The sequence below is a fragment of the Bombus impatiens genome, unplaced genomic scaffold, assembly GCF_000188095.3.
Source record: "Bombus impatiens unplaced genomic scaffold, BIMP_2.2 scf_0503, whole genome shotgun sequence".
Lineage (NCBI taxonomy): Eukaryota > Metazoa > Arthropoda > Insecta > Hymenoptera > Apidae > Bombus > Bombus impatiens.
Window position 1 is genome coordinate 113,634 of NT_176922.1, and position 17,678 is coordinate 131,311.

General features: G+C 32.0%; 5 protein-coding genes across 8 annotated transcripts in view; 2 read left to right on the forward strand and 3 right to left on the reverse strand.

Moving 5' to 3' along the window:
• The window catches only part of LOC100748054 (GRAM domain-containing protein 2B), an 89,745-nt gene extending 85,622 nt beyond the window's left edge, over window positions 1–4,123 (reverse strand). For 2 of the 3 annotated variants that reach the window (XM_012387971.3, XM_012387969.3), the window contains exon 1: window positions 3,883–4,123. In XM_012387971.3, the coding sequence (XP_012243394.1) occupies window positions 3,883–3,967 (85 nt within the window). In that variant the 5' untranslated portion in view covers window positions 3,968–4,123. The remainder of the gene's footprint in view (window positions 1–3,882) is intronic. The other variant, XM_012387970.3, reaches the window with a different exon arrangement.
• A 321-nt stretch (window positions 4,124–4,444) lies between these two features.
• LOC100748173 (protein prenyltransferase alpha subunit repeat-containing protein 1) lies at window positions 4,445–8,488 on the reverse strand. The gene is made up of 2 exons (XM_024368989.2): window positions 8,218–8,488; window positions 4,445–7,174 (listed from the first exon to the last, which is right to left on the reverse strand). The coding sequence occupies exons 1-2, from the start codon at window positions 8,292–8,294 to the stop codon at window positions 5,950–5,952; spliced, it is 1,302 nt and encodes a 433-aa protein (XP_024224757.1). The 5' UTR covers window positions 8,295–8,488; the 3' UTR covers window positions 4,445–5,949.
• A 457-nt stretch (window positions 8,489–8,945) lies between these two features.
• On the forward strand, window positions 8,946–11,436 carry LOC100746895 (tubulin-specific chaperone A). Of its 2 annotated transcripts, XM_003491066.4 has the most exons (4): window positions 8,997–9,015; window positions 9,551–10,808; window positions 10,882–11,086; window positions 11,155–11,436. In XM_003491066.4, exons 2-4 carry the CDS (start codon window positions 9,974–9,976, stop codon window positions 11,276–11,278), a joined length of 1,164 nt encoding a protein of 387 aa, XP_003491114.1. In that variant the 5' UTR covers window positions 8,997–9,015; window positions 9,551–9,973; the 3' UTR covers window positions 11,279–11,436. The 2 variants fall into 2 exon arrangements, with proteins under 2 accessions (XP_033177704.1, XP_003491114.1); XM_033321813.1 differs by lacking the exons at window positions 10,882–11,086; window positions 11,155–11,436 and having other exon boundaries at window positions 8,946–9,277; window positions 9,551–10,128.
• Window positions 11,343–13,693, reverse strand: LOC100748296 (U3 small nucleolar RNA-associated protein 15 homolog). Its single transcript, XM_003491077.3, has 5 exons — window positions 13,558–13,693; window positions 12,770–13,352; window positions 12,454–12,674; window positions 11,912–12,347; window positions 11,343–11,820 (listed from the first exon to the last, which is right to left on the reverse strand). Exons 1-5 carry the CDS (start codon window positions 13,645–13,647, stop codon window positions 11,585–11,587), a joined length of 1,566 nt encoding a protein of 521 aa, XP_003491125.1. The 5' UTR covers window positions 13,648–13,693; the 3' UTR covers window positions 11,343–11,584.
• A 287-nt stretch (window positions 13,694–13,980) lies between these two features.
• On the forward strand, window positions 13,981–17,076 carry LOC100747135 (DDB1- and CUL4-associated factor 12). Its single transcript, XM_003491068.4, has 7 exons — window positions 13,981–14,121; window positions 14,252–14,469; window positions 14,577–15,032; window positions 15,134–15,364; window positions 15,436–15,720; window positions 15,809–15,974; window positions 16,441–17,076. Exons 2-7 carry the CDS (start codon window positions 14,384–14,386, stop codon window positions 16,594–16,596), a joined length of 1,380 nt encoding a protein of 459 aa, XP_003491116.1. The 5' UTR covers window positions 13,981–14,121; window positions 14,252–14,383; the 3' UTR covers window positions 16,597–17,076.
• Window positions 17,077–17,678: the final 602 nt, after the last annotated feature.

Consider the following 17,678-nt stretch of genomic DNA (forward strand, 5'->3'; position numbering starts at 1 on the left):
CTTCTTAGATGATATTTGGTTTTCCACTTGGCTCGCCCAAGAGTGGTCTCGAACTCGCGACATCCTACTACCGCATACGCCCTTTACGAGCGTAGCTAGCGAACCCGCCGAGTATTTACTAGTTGTTGACTCATTATGTTCATCAAGTTGTCCTTATACTCTGGTATAAGAAAACTCTGGTCTTCAGTGTTGCTACAACGAACACATGTTTTACAGCTGATGACCCAAGATGGTCACCTAAACCTCAAAATATAGAATAATAGAAAATATAGAATATATAGAATAGAAAATATAGAATAAAAATTTTTCGTTTGAGGCTTTGTTTTCGAGAAAATCGACTTTAAATTTTCGCTCGATACGTGTGCGGTACGTTATAACGGATCTCACTGTAGATCGTTGCTTCGATGGAAAGAATTAAAAAAAAAATTTTTATTCTATATTTTCGACTTCTTTTTTCGCGTAGAATCATCCCCTTTCAGCTTGTACCACCAGTTACCATCCACCCCGTATTCCTAAAATAACAGATTTTTAATAAAACAACTAGGAAATAAAAGTAATGGCAAACAGCAAATTTGTATCAAATAACACAGCTCTCCTTCGAAAAAACCTATCTAGCTTTTTTCCACTTTCTATTATAATTGTCGAAGTATTTGAGTTTCTTTATGCTCTTTAACTTTTACGTAAAGTTATTGTCGCTACAAATTAACTAAAATGTTTGGATGTATGTGTATTTCAAGTGCCTAATGAATAGACAATACAATATTCTAGTACTTGTGACTGACAAGATAAATCTATATACAGACTTCATCGTGCGTTTCATAATAATTGACATAACACGCTTTTCTAAACTACGCAAATGAAGTATGTGTTTATCTAAGCGACAGAGCATAATACATACATACATATATATGTACGTCGCGACACTTGTAATGAAACGCATTGCACGAAGAAATGTGCACTCTGTTTACGGCGAGCATGCCAACGACAGATTAAACCGATCTTAAAATAGAAGGTCAGTCTGCATTGCATTGAAAATTGTCACATTTATATGGAATCAGTCGCTCTGTTGGGGAACGAAACGTTGAAATAGATTTATGCGACGACACGTGAATGCTACTACCGTCAGAGTCAAAATATAACGGGGTCTCTTATAAATATTTGGTTTTGTGAATACTACAGAGGACAAGTGTGATAAGTCACATACAATATCATAATATTTATCTATAAATTATATCTATATATATATATTTGTGATATATATATATATCTATATATATAAATATATATATTTATATATATATTTGTGATATATATATATATATTTATATATATAGATTATAGAAATATATATATATATATATATTTGTGAGAAAAGGATTTTCCTCAAATATAAAAAACAAACGTAATTATTATATTTCCAGCTACAAAGCTGACGTTAAATATAAATCTAGTAAATTATATTGTGCACTTTCATATCTTTCTAATTTTAAATACTTGGTATTTAAATTTTGTTTACTAGAAAAAATGTTTAGTATCTGAGAAAAATTTAAATATATATCGCTGTATGTTTATCGATTTCGTGTTATTATAAGTAACTATAACTTTAAAAAAAAATTATATTAAACGTAATTAAAGGTATCTACATAGGTATTTTAATACGTAAGGTAAACGAATAGTTCTTGTTTGCAATGTGCTAGTTGCATGGATGGTAATCACTGTGGAGTTAAAGTTCGTCTGACAATAATGGTAGATACTATATGTCGAACATCTATCCTCTGGTCATATTATTATATATGCATATATGCACAGTGTCAACGATATCTTCGAGACAATGTCTCTGATTGTAACATGTTTGTAAAACGATAACAAGATAATGTTACGATCGTATACAATAGTTAGGAAATTATTTTTAAACCGTTATGATTTACGGTGTGTAATGTCTGTAGATAATAGAATTTTAATTTTCTAACGGGAATATTAAAAAGAAGATCGTCTTATGGGATTAATTGAGTTGCTACAAACGCAACTAGAATTTCTAATAGTGTTAATACTATTAATGCAAAATATTAATAGTTTCGTATAAATTCTATCATATTTTATCATATTTTTCTATTTTAATTTTACAATCTGTTTCCTCAACTCTTCCATTTCTTTCTATTTTATATTAATTATGATATTAAAAGGAAAGATGAACCAACTGAACTATGGGTATTTATGCATTTATGGAATATAGAATGAAATTAGAAAATGCAAAAATACATGAGATATTATTGGATGTCTACAAAAGTGTAAGCATCCACACAATAATTACAATTATTTTTTTCAATAAACGAACAAATGTCTAAAACCATTGAATTTTTTATCAAGAGGAAAAATTTCTTTTAATTACCTAAGTCGTTGTCTTCGCTTAAAAGAATGTACATGAATGAAGACGTGAGACTCATCGTCTTCATTCGTGGTTCTAACTCCTAGATTAAAAATAGAGATTTATAATCCCAGAAAAAATTATATATATATTCTATATATATATAAAAATTATATATATATAGAAATCCGTTGAAAAGCTGCTTTATCGTTTTACGTACACGTTTTAAATAGAATATTTTTTATTAGTAACACTACGCGAGTCTCTTGCCTAATAATGCATTAATTCCCTTAAGGATTCCCTTAAGGATTTTCGTCGGTTTATCGAAACGCGGCAAACTTCTTCCTCGCGTGAATTGCTGTTTAATAAAATTTACATCCTAACTACTATTACACGCAAAGTGGAGCCGTTCTGAACTCTCTTACATATGCCGAGTCTACGAATAAAGGATCAAGCGGGAAGGAGCGAACTTGTATGTGGTTAATTCAACAATAGGTCAAAGTTTAATAATTCTCTGTCTTTATTGCTGATTTCTACAACGAATACATAGAATTCCAATACTATCTTTGAGTGAGTTTCAGTTTTATGTGACTATGTTATTAGTCTCTATCTTCGCATAATCATTTTTCGTTAAATTTTATTATTGATTTCTGGTGAATAAAGTTATGAATATATCAGATTCCAATTATGATATTATTTTATTAACAAATTTCTACGTCGTGTAAAAAATTATTTTGTTAGTTTCAATATCATTAATTTAATCCTAGTTTTTCATACGAATGTATCAAATTCTAACTATGATAGTACTTTATTAATAAAAATTGATTTCGTGCGAATACTTCATTAAGGATGAAGTGCACTTTGTAATAATAAAAAGTATAATTTAACAAAAAGCAGCTTAGTATTTTAATTAATAAATATGTTATATTGCACTAAGATGTATACAACATACGTTAAACGTTGTGATAATTTAATAGCTAAAGATTGTGCGTAATCAATAGAAAGATAAGATTCGCCCACTTTTATTGTAACAAACAACACTTACTGCCTACTTTCACAGCATTGCAAGCCTTTTACGTAAGAGATTTCGTATGGTGTATTGCGACAATGTCCTCGCGAATATATCTAAGATTTCAAAATGCAAAGAACAATAGTTTCAATAAAAATAATCAAACATGATATACTTAAACATCTAAAAAATAATTAAATTCGCCTAATTGAAAAATCGAGCTTTCCGCCAACGTTCAAATCTTCCAACTAGGTACGCTTGTAACGCAAGCTATAAATACTCGCGCGGTATAGAACATCGATATAAAATAGTAATTACTTATCCATGAATACCAACAAACCAAGAAAATACTACGACGTTTATAACCTATGACGTCTTAAACAATAAAAGTATTAAAATGAATTATTTCATAAAAAATTTCCAAAAATTAATTATTGGCTAAACGATCGTTGGTTATTATAAAGTTATTGTAGATAATGTAATAAGCAACGGAAAAAGTTCGGCTTACCTTTGTTTTGAGCGATTTCCATCTGGTTCTGTTTGGAGAAATCATTGAGGTTATTTTGAAACGTGGATCCGTCATCAGACGTCATCGATTCGCCTTCCGATATATGTATTCGATTTTGGATAAACAAGCAAAGAGAAAACAACTCGTCCGACCCGCCACTGCACACCTTGTCACGTTGCTTCCTCGAGTGGAATTTCTGAGGATACCTATCGACCGACTCGTCGTACCTCGTGGCACAATCGAACTCATCGACCAATGGACGTAATAGACAATAGTCACGTGCAAGTTTCGACAATATATTAAGGGTAATCCATTGACAATGATATGTGTAATGTAATATACGAATTTCTTTTGATTCCTTGAACGTATATCAATGTATTGCATACAACTCATCAAAACTTACCGACTAATCGTTTGAGTGACGAATGTGTCGTTGATTGCTTACTAACTAGAATCATCATATGTCGGTTAATATCGTATATAAATATGTAGGATGGCATTATTGTACATTGGAAGACACGAAACTGTCTTGAAAGAACTAAAACAGCGATATTTATAGGTATTCTTATTATATCCCACAGCATTTAATAGTGATGTTCTTAATCATTAATTGTAGCATGTTTTCATAAATGCAGTACAATTACATAAAAGAATAAATGCATGGTATCTTCTCGGATCGACTTCACGTGCATCGACGAAAATAACGTTTGTAATTATACTATTGGAGACGTGCAATTTCCCGCGAATTTTGCGTTCTCTGTTCTTTCTTGCACGTGTGAACGTTAATTGCGAGAGTTGAAGGGTATTGAAAGATTAAGGTCAAGACAAATGGAACGTCGCATTAGGGCCAAGTCCGTTTTATGAGAAAACCTATACGAGATACATATGTACATGTACCAAAGGCGGAGCTGCATCGGTGGACGGTGCATGAAAAGATAAGAATTGTTGTCGACAGGGTTCACTGAACTTTATTAACATGTAACAATGAAACGGAAGTTATAGGACTTGGTGGACAAGAAATCTGGCGATCGCACGCGTTTAACGACCGTTCCCGGTAGACTGACGGAAATTCAGTCAAAAGTCGAAAGGTTTATTTTTGGTTAGGTTGTCGTGCCAAAGGAGGACAACGTGGCCAATGTCGCATATGTACTAGTGGCGTCAAAACAATTGGCCTGACGACGTAAACGGCCTGCGTTACCGGGCCTCTGTTATTCTACAAGGTGACTAAAAACACATGATTACAAAACTAACATTTTTCTTCTTTTTTCATATCATACTTCATCAACGTTCGACTATACACATTTATCCCGTGATAATACTTCCCTATAGCCTCAAAAGACACTTTTTTTCTTATTTACCACACAACCATAGGGTACATATTCTCTCAAATGTCGGACAACGTTTAGAAAATCAAACATCGCCCAACTTCTGGTTTCTTCTTTTTCTCCGTTAATTCATCACGACACGACATATCGTGCTCGGTTATTGAAAATATCCTTAAATAATACGCGGTAAATGTCTCAAAAATAAGTATCGATACTCATTCCATTTTCATCTATATTGTACATTAAATCTTGCGTTACCGTAAACGATTCTATATCATTTATTTATGTGACAGTGCTGTTCAATTTCAACTCCAGAGTGTAGAGAAGAATTCTGCCACTCTGTCGCATATGCTACGCATACACGCTACCAATATGAGTTTCTCGCCTATATCCGTTCGTTTTTAGAGAGAGTTAGAAAGAGAAAGAAATAATATTTGATCTCTTCCCCTTTTTCTTTTCCTCTTATAATATGATGACACGCAAAGGGGGACAAAGTCACATAAGGGGCCCCTCTCGTGGACAGCACTGATTTACGCGCACAGAATTCGCCGCGCAAACAGATCACACGAGAGAGCATTATTGAGATACAATTCATGAATAAAGTATACGGCTAGGAATTACGTCTGCGTGGAATACGGAATAAGAGAGTTATTGCGTTATTTTTACAATGGCATATCAATGCATATCGATTATTGCGCATATGTTATCCGCCATGCCAAAGTACAACCTCGACTCAACGAAATCACGATCTGATTTCGAACCCGATACTCTGAAGAAATTTAAAGAACCTCTCGACCAACATCTTCTCGTGTTGATCCCGTTTGGTGGCGAGATCAGCGATCTTGTTGGTGTACGCGCGGAATGCTTGCACGAGAAAATTGTGGCACAACATCACATCGTTGTCCGCTAATAATTTTTGAACATTTTTTCTTTCAACCGATCTGTCATCGGATCGACCGTCGACATTGTGTTCATCTCCGCGACAGAAACGATTCGTCGTCATAAAACGCAGGAGAAGATACGCGAGGAATCTACGATGACACCAGAGAGCCTCGTGATCGTTATACATGCAAATAGCACTGTCATTCGCGCGACATTCTTCCAGCCAATATGACAAAGAACGGAAATACGCTGTTTGATGTTGTTTCGTTCTCGACGGAGGAGTAGTCGCTCTGAATTCCGCGTTCGTTCTACCGAATAACCTCTGCAATTGATGCATGTCCTCTGTATCACTGATGTTCGATTTAACGTAAGCGAACAGTTCCTCTTTCCATTGCTCCCCGACATCCGGGCACTTTATAAACGGTTCCCTCGGCAGTTCCTTCAATTCGAACATGTACTTATTCAACAGGAACTGTCGATAGGAAAGCCCGCTATAATCCGATACGTGTCGTTGACACCATGCCAGCGAATTCTTCCATTCTGTCTCTAGAGTCGGATAAGCGAATCCACACGATTCACGAAGAGTCATCACATGACGCCTGTGACTCCAGGCATGATAGTTGCTCGCGTATCTGTCCGCGCACGTAGTCGCTATATCCAGTTCCCTACAGAAGGGCGATTCCACCGATTCCGGATCGTAATGTCCATCCTTACTGTTCAATATGTACGACAATAACCACCGCCGATAGGCAAACGCCTCGAAACATTTCGGCTTATGATATAGCACCAATCGTGAGAAAAAGAATTCCTCAGGTGCTTCCAACTTGTGGCTCCTTACTAACTCCCGACGCATATTCCAAAACGTCGTGACGTCTGGATTCAATAACAACGCGCCCAATAACCATCTTGCTATTGTGCTTGGTTCCTCCCGCCTGTGTTTATTTTGCCGAAGTTCGAAGAGACGACGATAAGCATAGCAGTACAGTGGTTGCACGCACCACGACGCCAACCCGAGACAGTCCTCCTGATGGAATACAGGCGATTTGTTCTCATTGTCTTCCGCGGGAATTATTTCGAAACTCTTCCTGAAATTGCAAACGAGTCAAGGCTTTACTCACGCGAATTCTCGCATTCTATCAACTGCTGCTGTAAAAAGTAACTTAAGTAATGAATAACGATTTTCAATGTACAACAAATATGTACAATTTATATAACTGAAGTGAAAAATTGTTATTAATCCTTTTATATCCTTCGGATCATTTTCGACTCAATTGCGTTTCTCTATTGTTAAAGAATTTCTTAAGTTTGAGCAAATTATACGAAGAGTAGGTTTTTTCTAGTTTAACTTTTATACTACAATTTTTCTTCAAGCATTACAGCACTATATGCTTATTAAAATAAAAGATATGTTAGAACATAAAAATTCACAGAGCTTATCAGGGTTAAATATTATTCAATATAAATAAATACGGATATGGCAATACATTTAAAAAATGTTTAAATTATATCTCAGAAGGAATGTTATGAATTACATAACAACATAAGGAATATTTATAGGATAATGTAGGAATAGTACCACCTTTTAGATGTACATATGTGTACATACTGTTATAAAATTATATTTTTAACATATCTGAATTTAGTTTGATATATATTATCATTATTGGTTATTGGTATATGGTATACGTGATACATGCAGTTATAATACTTGCAATATACATACATGTTATAATATATATATATAATGCACTTTTATACAGTAGAAAGAGAGAGAGAGAGAGAGAGAGAGAGAGAGAGAGAGAGAGAAAAAGCATGTTCAATAGTAAGTATTAAGATTTAATAATCGCGATGGCGCCAGTTTCCTATCGTAAATACCAGATACCAACATTGCTAATACTGTATTTACTATGCAAACCTTTTACAAAGCGTCGTATATGCTTATGTCCGATTAAAATGTACAACGATGATGTTACGATATAATTTTATCAAAATTAAAACACGCTATGTGAAACGTTGCACCGTCTATACGATAAACACGTTAAGAGACCAAAATCTAAGGATTTAGTGGTACATTTCATAGATATTTTTAAAGACTCCGCCCTCGTAATGTATCTAAGAAAACACTCACAGTGACGGATTCTTCTTCACCACATTTTCGATGTCGGAAAGGATTTTCTCTGCAGCTGGGAAAATATCGTCTTGCATTGTAACCTTGTCACTATTATTCGTTACATGTCTCGGGAAATCAGGTATAAACCGATACACAATTAACCCTTCTGTTTCTCTCACTGCACCTTTCAATGCAGGCACGATGTAGCGTTTTTCTGCGGAAGTGTGGGGGATATACTGCGATACTGTTTGAAGTTTACTGCAAGTCTCGAATGTTCGAAATCAAATGGCGCGAAATTATTACCTCTGAATTGTGCTAAGAAAATATTAAATCTACATATATTTCTCTTTTTAAGAAAACAAATTAAATAGATGTAATAATATAAACATGTAGCTTATTATTTTATTTTTAAAACATCAGGCTAATTAATATCTTGTTATATATATATTTATAGAACAATGTCTTATACTACTATTGATATCTATAGAAATATTAACGGCAGAATGCTCTGTCATGCAATATAACAATAACTGTTAAAATAATAATTTAATCGAAATAAAAACTTTCCCCTTTTAAAACAATAAGTAGATACATTAATACTCACAAAAGATATTTGTTTTAAAACATGAAGAACACACTTTTTTTCATGTAAGTTTTACGCTAATTGATTTTAACGTAATAGTTTTATTTTTCAAAATTCGAAAGACATTAAACGTGAATTAGATAATCGATTGAAATAATCGACATTCTCGATAAGTTCATGTCATAAGAACATAACTTAATGGAATACGACGAGGAGTCTCCGGCTATCAATCGGTATAACCTATACGTTACAAAGTTCCTCTTCATTTCATTTATAGCTATTCATCTTACCTTATAAGGAAAAACTCGTTTAATCTGTAAACGCTTCGTTCCCTGCATCTGAGGTAAAATATTTAAATTAAAACAATGTCTGATCCTCGTATAAGAACTCTAAAAATTAAGACTGGAGTTGTGAAACGTCTCGCGAAAGAAAAAGTCACTTACGAGAAAGAAGCAGCACAGCAACGTGAAAGGATACAAAAATTAAAGGAACAGGGTGAGAACACTTGAAAAATGCAGTCGAAAGTTTGTTGTATTTTTTTGTTATTTCGATCCTTTCAATAGCTGTGTTATTTATTCAAACATTTTCATATCCTTCTTTTTTATTTCTCATTTAATACGCTGAAATATTTACTTGATTAAACAACTGATATATTACTCATTATTATGCCTGTAAATGTATTCAGTACATGAGATGATGCAATAAAAAGTTCACTTTATTTCTATTTCTTTGAAAGGTAATAGTTATCTCGCTTTAATTTTATTACAGATAAAGATGGTTATGATATAAAAAAGCAAGAAGAAGTACTTCAAGAATCTCTCATGATGATACCAGATTGTCAACGACGTCTTGTTAAAGCTTTCGAAGAACTTAAAAAAATTTTAGACACAGAACAAGATTTAAAAGAGGTTGAAGATTATATAGAAGCAGAAAAGGTATTGCAAGGTGCAGAAGCTCAACTTCCCAAAGAAGGAGAAATTATGGAGATGTGTTAAAAAAACAAAGCCTATTGAGTTCTTTAAGATATTGTCGAAAATTGAAAGAACTATATTTTCATGTAAGATAATATAAGATTTGTAAACGAGTTAAAATAATCATTTCATACGTAAAGGAAGTGATAGTATTAAGGTATATTATATTTTTTGAAATTAAATAACTTGAAATTAAGAAATTAAGTAACTTTGAACAATTATGTTTAATAATCAAAGTCGTTTAGAGGATGCTACACAAAGTTGTAGGGATTCATGCTACAATATGTCTTATCCAATAGATCAGTCCATTTATAATGCCAATTATAATATGAATGTATATCAAAATATTGTTTATTCAGCTGCTATATCTGATAATGAGAATGCTACATCAATAATTAACTTAGGAAGACGACAAGCTGACGAAAGAGATATTGAAAATTTTCTTCTAGAAATTGATCAATCTAATAATATAAATGACCAGAGAAATACCTACAAAAAATCTAAGATTGCAATAACTAAAAATGCTATAACATCGGCATACAAATTAAATGAGAAGTTAAAAGTAATTTGTGCAGAGCTTAAAAATAGCCAGCATTTAACAGAAGAAGAATGGCAACAGAAGATAAGTATCTCTAATGCAGCAAAAGAAGAAATTGTTAAATTATTAGAGCCTATTAGGGATCAGAATTTTTGTAATCAATTAAAAAAAGATTTAGAAAGACGAAAGAAAAAGAGGTTGAGAGAAAAAATGAAAAGGGAAAAATGGAAAAATGAGAAATTAATGAGAATGGAAAGGAGAGCAAAAATGCATGCACAAATTGACTCGTGGATTAGGAAGGAACAAGCTGTAATAGAGAAAGAAAAGCAAGAAGAAAATTTACGTAAAGATGCTGATATGATTTTATTTGATGTTAGGGGGAAAAGAACTGATGCTAGGAAATATCTTGGATTGTTACAAGAATTGCGAAATTTGCGAAATGTTAAGGCCAATATTGCCAGAGCTAGAGGGGAACATTTATCTTCAGCAGCAGATAAAGCATTTAATAATATTATTGGTATTTATTTGTAATAATTATTTTGATAACTGTATCTGACAATTACATCGTAAATATATATATATATTTTTAGCCAAACTAACAGAGCAATGGTCGATGCTTGATCGTGAGTATTCTATAGAGGAACAGGGTTTAAGATTAATGTTGAAAAATGATAATGAAGAAAGAATTGAAAAACAAAAAAGGAGTCTGTTTGATGAATGGGAAAAAGTATTATTTGGAAAAAAAATAGCATCTGATCAATATAATATAGATTTAACCAAACTAATTATTATAAGGTAAACGTAACTATTATCATAATTATATATTATTACTATTTTCATTACTACAACTGCTTTATTTCTAGAACTGCTTGGGATAAGTATATAAGTACAGACAGCAATGCATCAGCAATACCAATTGGGTGGGTAATGCCTGATGAGCCATCCTCTGCTGCCTGGCAAAAATGCTTAAAAAAAGAAGTTTCATGAAATAAACTCATAGTATGCAATTGTAGATTCTAGATTGTGAAAATAAGTAAAATTTGATATCGTCTAATAATTTATACTATACAAATATAAACAGTACACATTATACGCATTTAAATATGATATGATTTAAGAAAAATAAACGCTTCTCTGGTCTACTGTATTTTAAATATTTATACCCACAGTTAATTATATATATCATGATTTGAATATTCTTTTAGAACTGAAAGCGTGTAATGTTTCAATTTTATTAAAATACGTATTAAGAGTTTTATTATGGTACATAAATCATATTGTATTAAATTATATTCATGCTATACTTAAAATTAAATTTTTTTGAGCTGCACTTGAAGGTTCCAAGGCCTGGACATCTTTTGCTGGTGCAGGAAGTATATTTTCCGCAGCAGACAATATCATATGCAATTTTCCTTGTAATTCTGATAATGCTAGTATTAAATTCTCTTCTTCTTCTAACTTCGCCGCTAAAATACTAAACATTTTTCGCGGTTCTGCAGCAAGTTCGTCCAAATGATCTTCATAAACATCTATTAAGAAGTCGATTTGAATAAAATATATACTTTTCGAAACAAGTGCTTTTTAAACAGTAGATATAAAAAGGAAAAATTTACAACATACCCATTAATACATTAGCTACATATAATAAAACTCTTCCAAATCGAATATTTCCTATATGTCTATTCAGAAATTTAAGAATATTTACAAGAGATTTGCCATCTCTACCGCTAAGAGCTTGTTTTAAGCCCTGCCTTCTAATAAGTTCCTGCATAAGTGCAACCGTAACATGTGGTACTTTATTTACCACATAACTGGACATGACACAATCTAAAGCTTTTGAATATTCGAACTTTCTTAAACAGGTATCATGTTTGGACATAATTTCTTTCGTTTCTTCATGCACCACAACATCTACTTGAGGTGTATGTAAATTTCTTCCAGAGCGTCTGTATGAAACCTTTTTACATTGCAGTTTTTCACTTTTTACTTCTTCCTCTCTTCTTCTCACAGAAATTAAACCATCAATCATACCAGCTACTATTGTTTCATCATTTGGCTGCAATCATAAATTGCATGCAGACTTTTGATTTGTGATTAAGAATATAAAGTATAATGCTGTTTTATACTATGATTAAAAATATAAAATGTAATTTTTTTCTTACACTAATTCCTATACTAAGAACTGAATTAGGATAATCCAAGGAATGAACAGTTTTATATGTTCCAGAGTCATAAATTTTTACATGTCGATCCAATGAGCCAGACAAAATCCTGTGTCCATTTGAAGCTATTTTTAAACACGTTACAGTTTTATGATGTTGGGTAATTTTGGCAAGTAATCTGCCACCAGCAAGTGCATCCCAAACTCGAATTTCTGTCCCACCTGTTCACAATCAGAAAAATATAATTAGATGTATATGTGAAACACCTTTTTATTTTAAAGAAATATTATATTTTATCAAAATCAAAATAACATACCTGCAGATAAAAATATTCCACCAGAGGGTAAGAATAATAAACTTTCAACAGGAGCTTCATGGTTTACACTAAGAATTTGTTTGCTTGTTCTTGTATCATACATATATATATGTTTGTCATAACCACCAGACAATAATATGTCTGTAGAAATAGGACTAACGGCACCAGCTCTGATATAATCTGAATGTTCATTAAAGGATATTATTTGCTTTTCACTTGGTATATCCCAAACAGCTACAGTCTTATCATCAGAAAATGAAGCAATATGAAGATTATCTGCAGTGAAGAAAGTTCTATGTATAGCAGCTTTGTGCCCAGAAAAAAGTCGAAGAAGACTTTTTGTGTTGACATCAAAGAGCCTAATTACTGCTTCTTCACCACCAGCACAGATTAGCTTGCCATCATTACGAAAGGATCCACCATAGGCAGCTTCTTTGAATCTACTGAGATTTTTTGTAACTAACTTTGTAATTGGGTTGTATACCTGCACTCTGACTGAACAAGTGACAGCAAAATAATGTGGTTCTACTGGAGAAAAATCGATATAATCGATTGGCCCAAATTCTTTAACTAAAACAGGAGCCTGTAGAACAAATGACACAATCACATTTTTATAAATTTCAATTTCACAATACCCTTAAATAGTTTACATAATATATAAATAATCATAAATACTAGTTACTTCTAGGTTAAGTTTTGTATACGTGAGAGCATCATGAATAAACAATACTATATGATTATAGAAAACTTAATTTCTTTTGTTGCCTTTGTTGTTACAATATACTTACACTATACTTTTTCCAATATATATTATCCGGAGTAAATTCGGAGTTTGGTCTTGCGAATACTTTAGTATTTATTTTCTTGAAGGACGCCATTTCTTTCAAAATGTCAGCTGTAATAAAATTCAGTAGAGGGGGTAAACTTCTCCTGTTGACAATTGATGGAAGGTGCTCCGTTCGATTTTCCTGACTGTTCAAGAATCTATTTCCCTGTTACAATCATTAAATACAGAAACTTCTAATAATCATTTCAGAAATATTTCGAACGATATGTTTAGAAGATTTCAGTGTGCTTTGTTAAATTTACTATGGTTTTGCTGTTCGTTTCAATATGGCGATGGTTAGTTGCTTAGTGCTTCAACGGTCCCTTTGCTTATAATGAATTTCGTGGCTTTTCTTTCTATTCCCTTCTGTTATTTGAATACGAAACCTTGATGTTCATATTATTAACTATAAGTACGGGCAACTTATATAATTATGAATCTATGCATCTGATAAAAAGAAACGATTTCATCCGAAAAGTTTTGCTTAGACAGCACGATAGATTCGGCAATTTGTCGTCCTATTAAGGTTTGTTATATCTCATAAATAATCACAAAAGTGTAGATATTTATAAACGTATCCAACAATCCTCGGGGTCGGGAAACTTATAGTATTTTATAAAATAAGAAAAGAATTTGGAACTCTACTTCTGTTTCAGTCAAGGAAGAATTGCTGCCAAGATAATTTCTTATTATTTCACTGTATACCAGCCAAGTAAATAAATTTTGTATGCAAGAACATTTAAATATTCTAGTATACATTAATAAATAAATTATAAGATTGTGACATAATGGCTGAAACACAGCGAATGACTGTTTATGGTAGACATCCTCCTTGTGCGAGTGGAACTCGTTTAGAAGAACGTCGTACCAGAAGGTAAAAGAATATTACAGTACAAATTAGTTATAAAATTTCTATTCTAATTTGTATCGTAAATTATTATTCTGAACAATCTATAATGTAAATTAATTTTTTAAATTTAGATTAGCCTTAAGGTTGGAAAGAAATCGAAAATCAGATAAACCAGATGATTTTATATGTTATGAATCAAGTGATGACGAAGCAGAGACTGTAAGTGAAGGAAAACAGTTTTTAAGAACTTCCTTTAATTTTGTGGATTATGTACGTGCAAGAGAGACAAACACTAGAGAAGTGAGAAAAATTAATCAAGAGTATGGATTTCGACACATATTGACTCATGATTTATTTAAAGAATATTCGGTTAGCTTAAATAATATGAATAAAGTCTTTTGTTCTCAATGGTTAAGTGATAGGCAAGTAGTATTTGGTACAAAATGCAACAAATTGATGGTTTATGACGTAGCCACTCAGAAATTAGACCAAATACCATCTCTACATGGAAGGCAAATTAATTCAGGAGGTGGTGCTGTTCCCGAGCAGCAATGCGGTATACATTCTGTTCAAATCAATCCTTCTAGGTATATGAATAAAACATTTTGTATTCAAATTTAAAATTTATAGTTATGTTAGTATAACTTTTATTTATACTAACTTTGTAGTTTGTAATTGTAACTTACAGAACTCTCCTATCAACTGGGGCAAGAAATAGTAATGAAATAGCTATATATAGGCTACCAACATTAGATCCAGTTTGTGTAGGAGAAGGTGGTCATAGAGATTGGATTTTTGACATGTGTTGGCTAGATGATGAATTTTTAGTTTCTGGTTCTAGAGATACCAAAATGGCTTTATGGCGTATAGATAATGATCTTGCTGAAGCTCCTGACAAAGCGGATGTGCCAACACACAGGTTGCATTACATAAAATACAAGTAACAAGTATATGTTGTGTGAACATGTTACATTGTTTTATTGTTATTAGGTTGATTCAACCTGTATGTGTTAAAGAATGTAGATCTGCGCAAAAAGTACGTGCGCTTGTCTTTAATAGAACTTACAAAGAAATTGCTGCTATCACTCTGAATAATTTCATACACATCTGGTCTGCTGAGACTTTTAGACAAAAAATATCTAGAAAATTACCGGTTTGTCAAGAAAATGTTTGCCTTGCTGTACAAGATGATGGTGTTTATGCCGTAGGATGCCGTTCTTATACTTTACTTTTAGATGCAAGAACTGTGCAACCTATAAAAAGAATACCTTCACGGTACATGAATTAATTCTAATTTCTTCAAATTTGTTAAAATGTATATGATCTCCACAAACTATACTAAATCATAATATCTTTTCTATAGGTATAGCGGTTGTGGAATCCGATCAGTTAGTTTTCAAGGTTCTGTTTTAACAATTGGAACAGGCTTAGGAATGATGTTCTTTTATGATGTGAGAGCTCAAAAGTATCTCGAGTCTTCAATTAATTCTAACAGAATTGTTGTATTAAAAGCATCAAAGGGATACGTGGTATGTTCTGTTTAGGAATATACAGAAAACTCGAAAATATCGGGTTAGGAATTCTTTTACAGGATCAGGAATCCCGAGAGTATCTCGTGACATAAGAACATCAAGAAATTTCCCAAATTTCAAATAGCCGAAGCACGTTTTGAAATAAATATTGTTTAATATAATCGCAAACTGGAGTTTTCGAATTTTATAATGTTTTAGAATTTTACATATTATTAAATCTTAATCAAAAGTCTACAACTTTTACTTTTAGACAATAGTCTAATACAAACATTTTTGGTCTATGGTTGTATCGAGTAACATTTATCTTGAAACATATTTCGAGTATACTTATGGGTGACTATATGACTGAAACGTCGGGTATTAGAGATTTTAGATTCTCGCTAGGACATCTATTTTGTGTGTATGTATATTGAAGTTGATCATTTTTGTGTAAATATAATATTTATTTTCATGATAATTTTAGTTTCCTGATGAAGAGTACATAGATGGATTTCAAAATGTGAAATATACACCTGCTATATATACTCATTGCTATGATGGATCAGGAACTCGATTATTCACAGCTGGTGGACCTCTTCCCGTAAATCTATATGGTAACTACGCAGGATTATGGCAATAAAGTTAATTTTAATTAATTAAAGAACTGCATTGACTTTTACGTAAGTAATAAGTTGTACATTTAACTAAACATTATTAAAATTTTACCTCAGGAGGTATATACACCCAACCTAGACTTAAGAAACCTTTTCTGGTCATTATCATCTTTTATTTTTATGTTTGTATAATTTTACTCCTTTTCGATTTTATTATCTAATGAACTAAACAAAAAATTTTATTTATGTATTAAAATTTTAAGATACCAATATACGCTTTTCAAAAATTTTGATACTTTATGAACAAATGAGAAAGTAGGAAAAGATAATAAGAACATTTTATAATTAAAGGTGTATATATCTCGACTGCCTGAAGAAATAAGTGATAAAAATAAAGATATCCAATTTTTTATCATTTCAATCATATAGTTAATCCTGAAAGTGAATTTGATTGAATTGTCTCTTATTAATCAACTATATCAGCATGTTTGTATGCAATGTGGAAAGAGCCAAATTCAATGTACTATGTAAAATATCATTGTTGTGTAATTTAAAATTAACACATGGTAAACAATAATCCTACGATTGATTTATTTCATGGGTGACTTATTTTACGAGTTTATTACCATCTTATTGTAAAGTTGTTAAGCTAATGTCGTCTTTTAGTATGAAATTATGCTCTAGTATTGTTTACTATATATGATATTGAACAAATTATTGCATGAAAATCTTTCATAAAAAAATCATACCGGTGAATATTGAAGTACTTTAAAAATTGTGATCACTAATTTAAATCTTTATGTCATCTGCATACAGTGTGATTTTTAAAAGCACTTTAATCTGTGTTGTACATTTCTACATCAGTACAATAGAAATGAAAATTTAAAAAATAATCAACGAATAACACTGCAATGAACATTAAGTTTCTCAGATGCAATCTATCAAGTTGAAATTTTAATACTGGCCTTAGTAGAACAATATACAATGAATATTTGTTATAAAAAAACTTATTTTAGAAAAACAATATCTATTAAAGCCTTTATAATGTATTTCTGTATTACATAATAGAATGTGAAACATATATAATTTTAATCAATGCATGGATTAG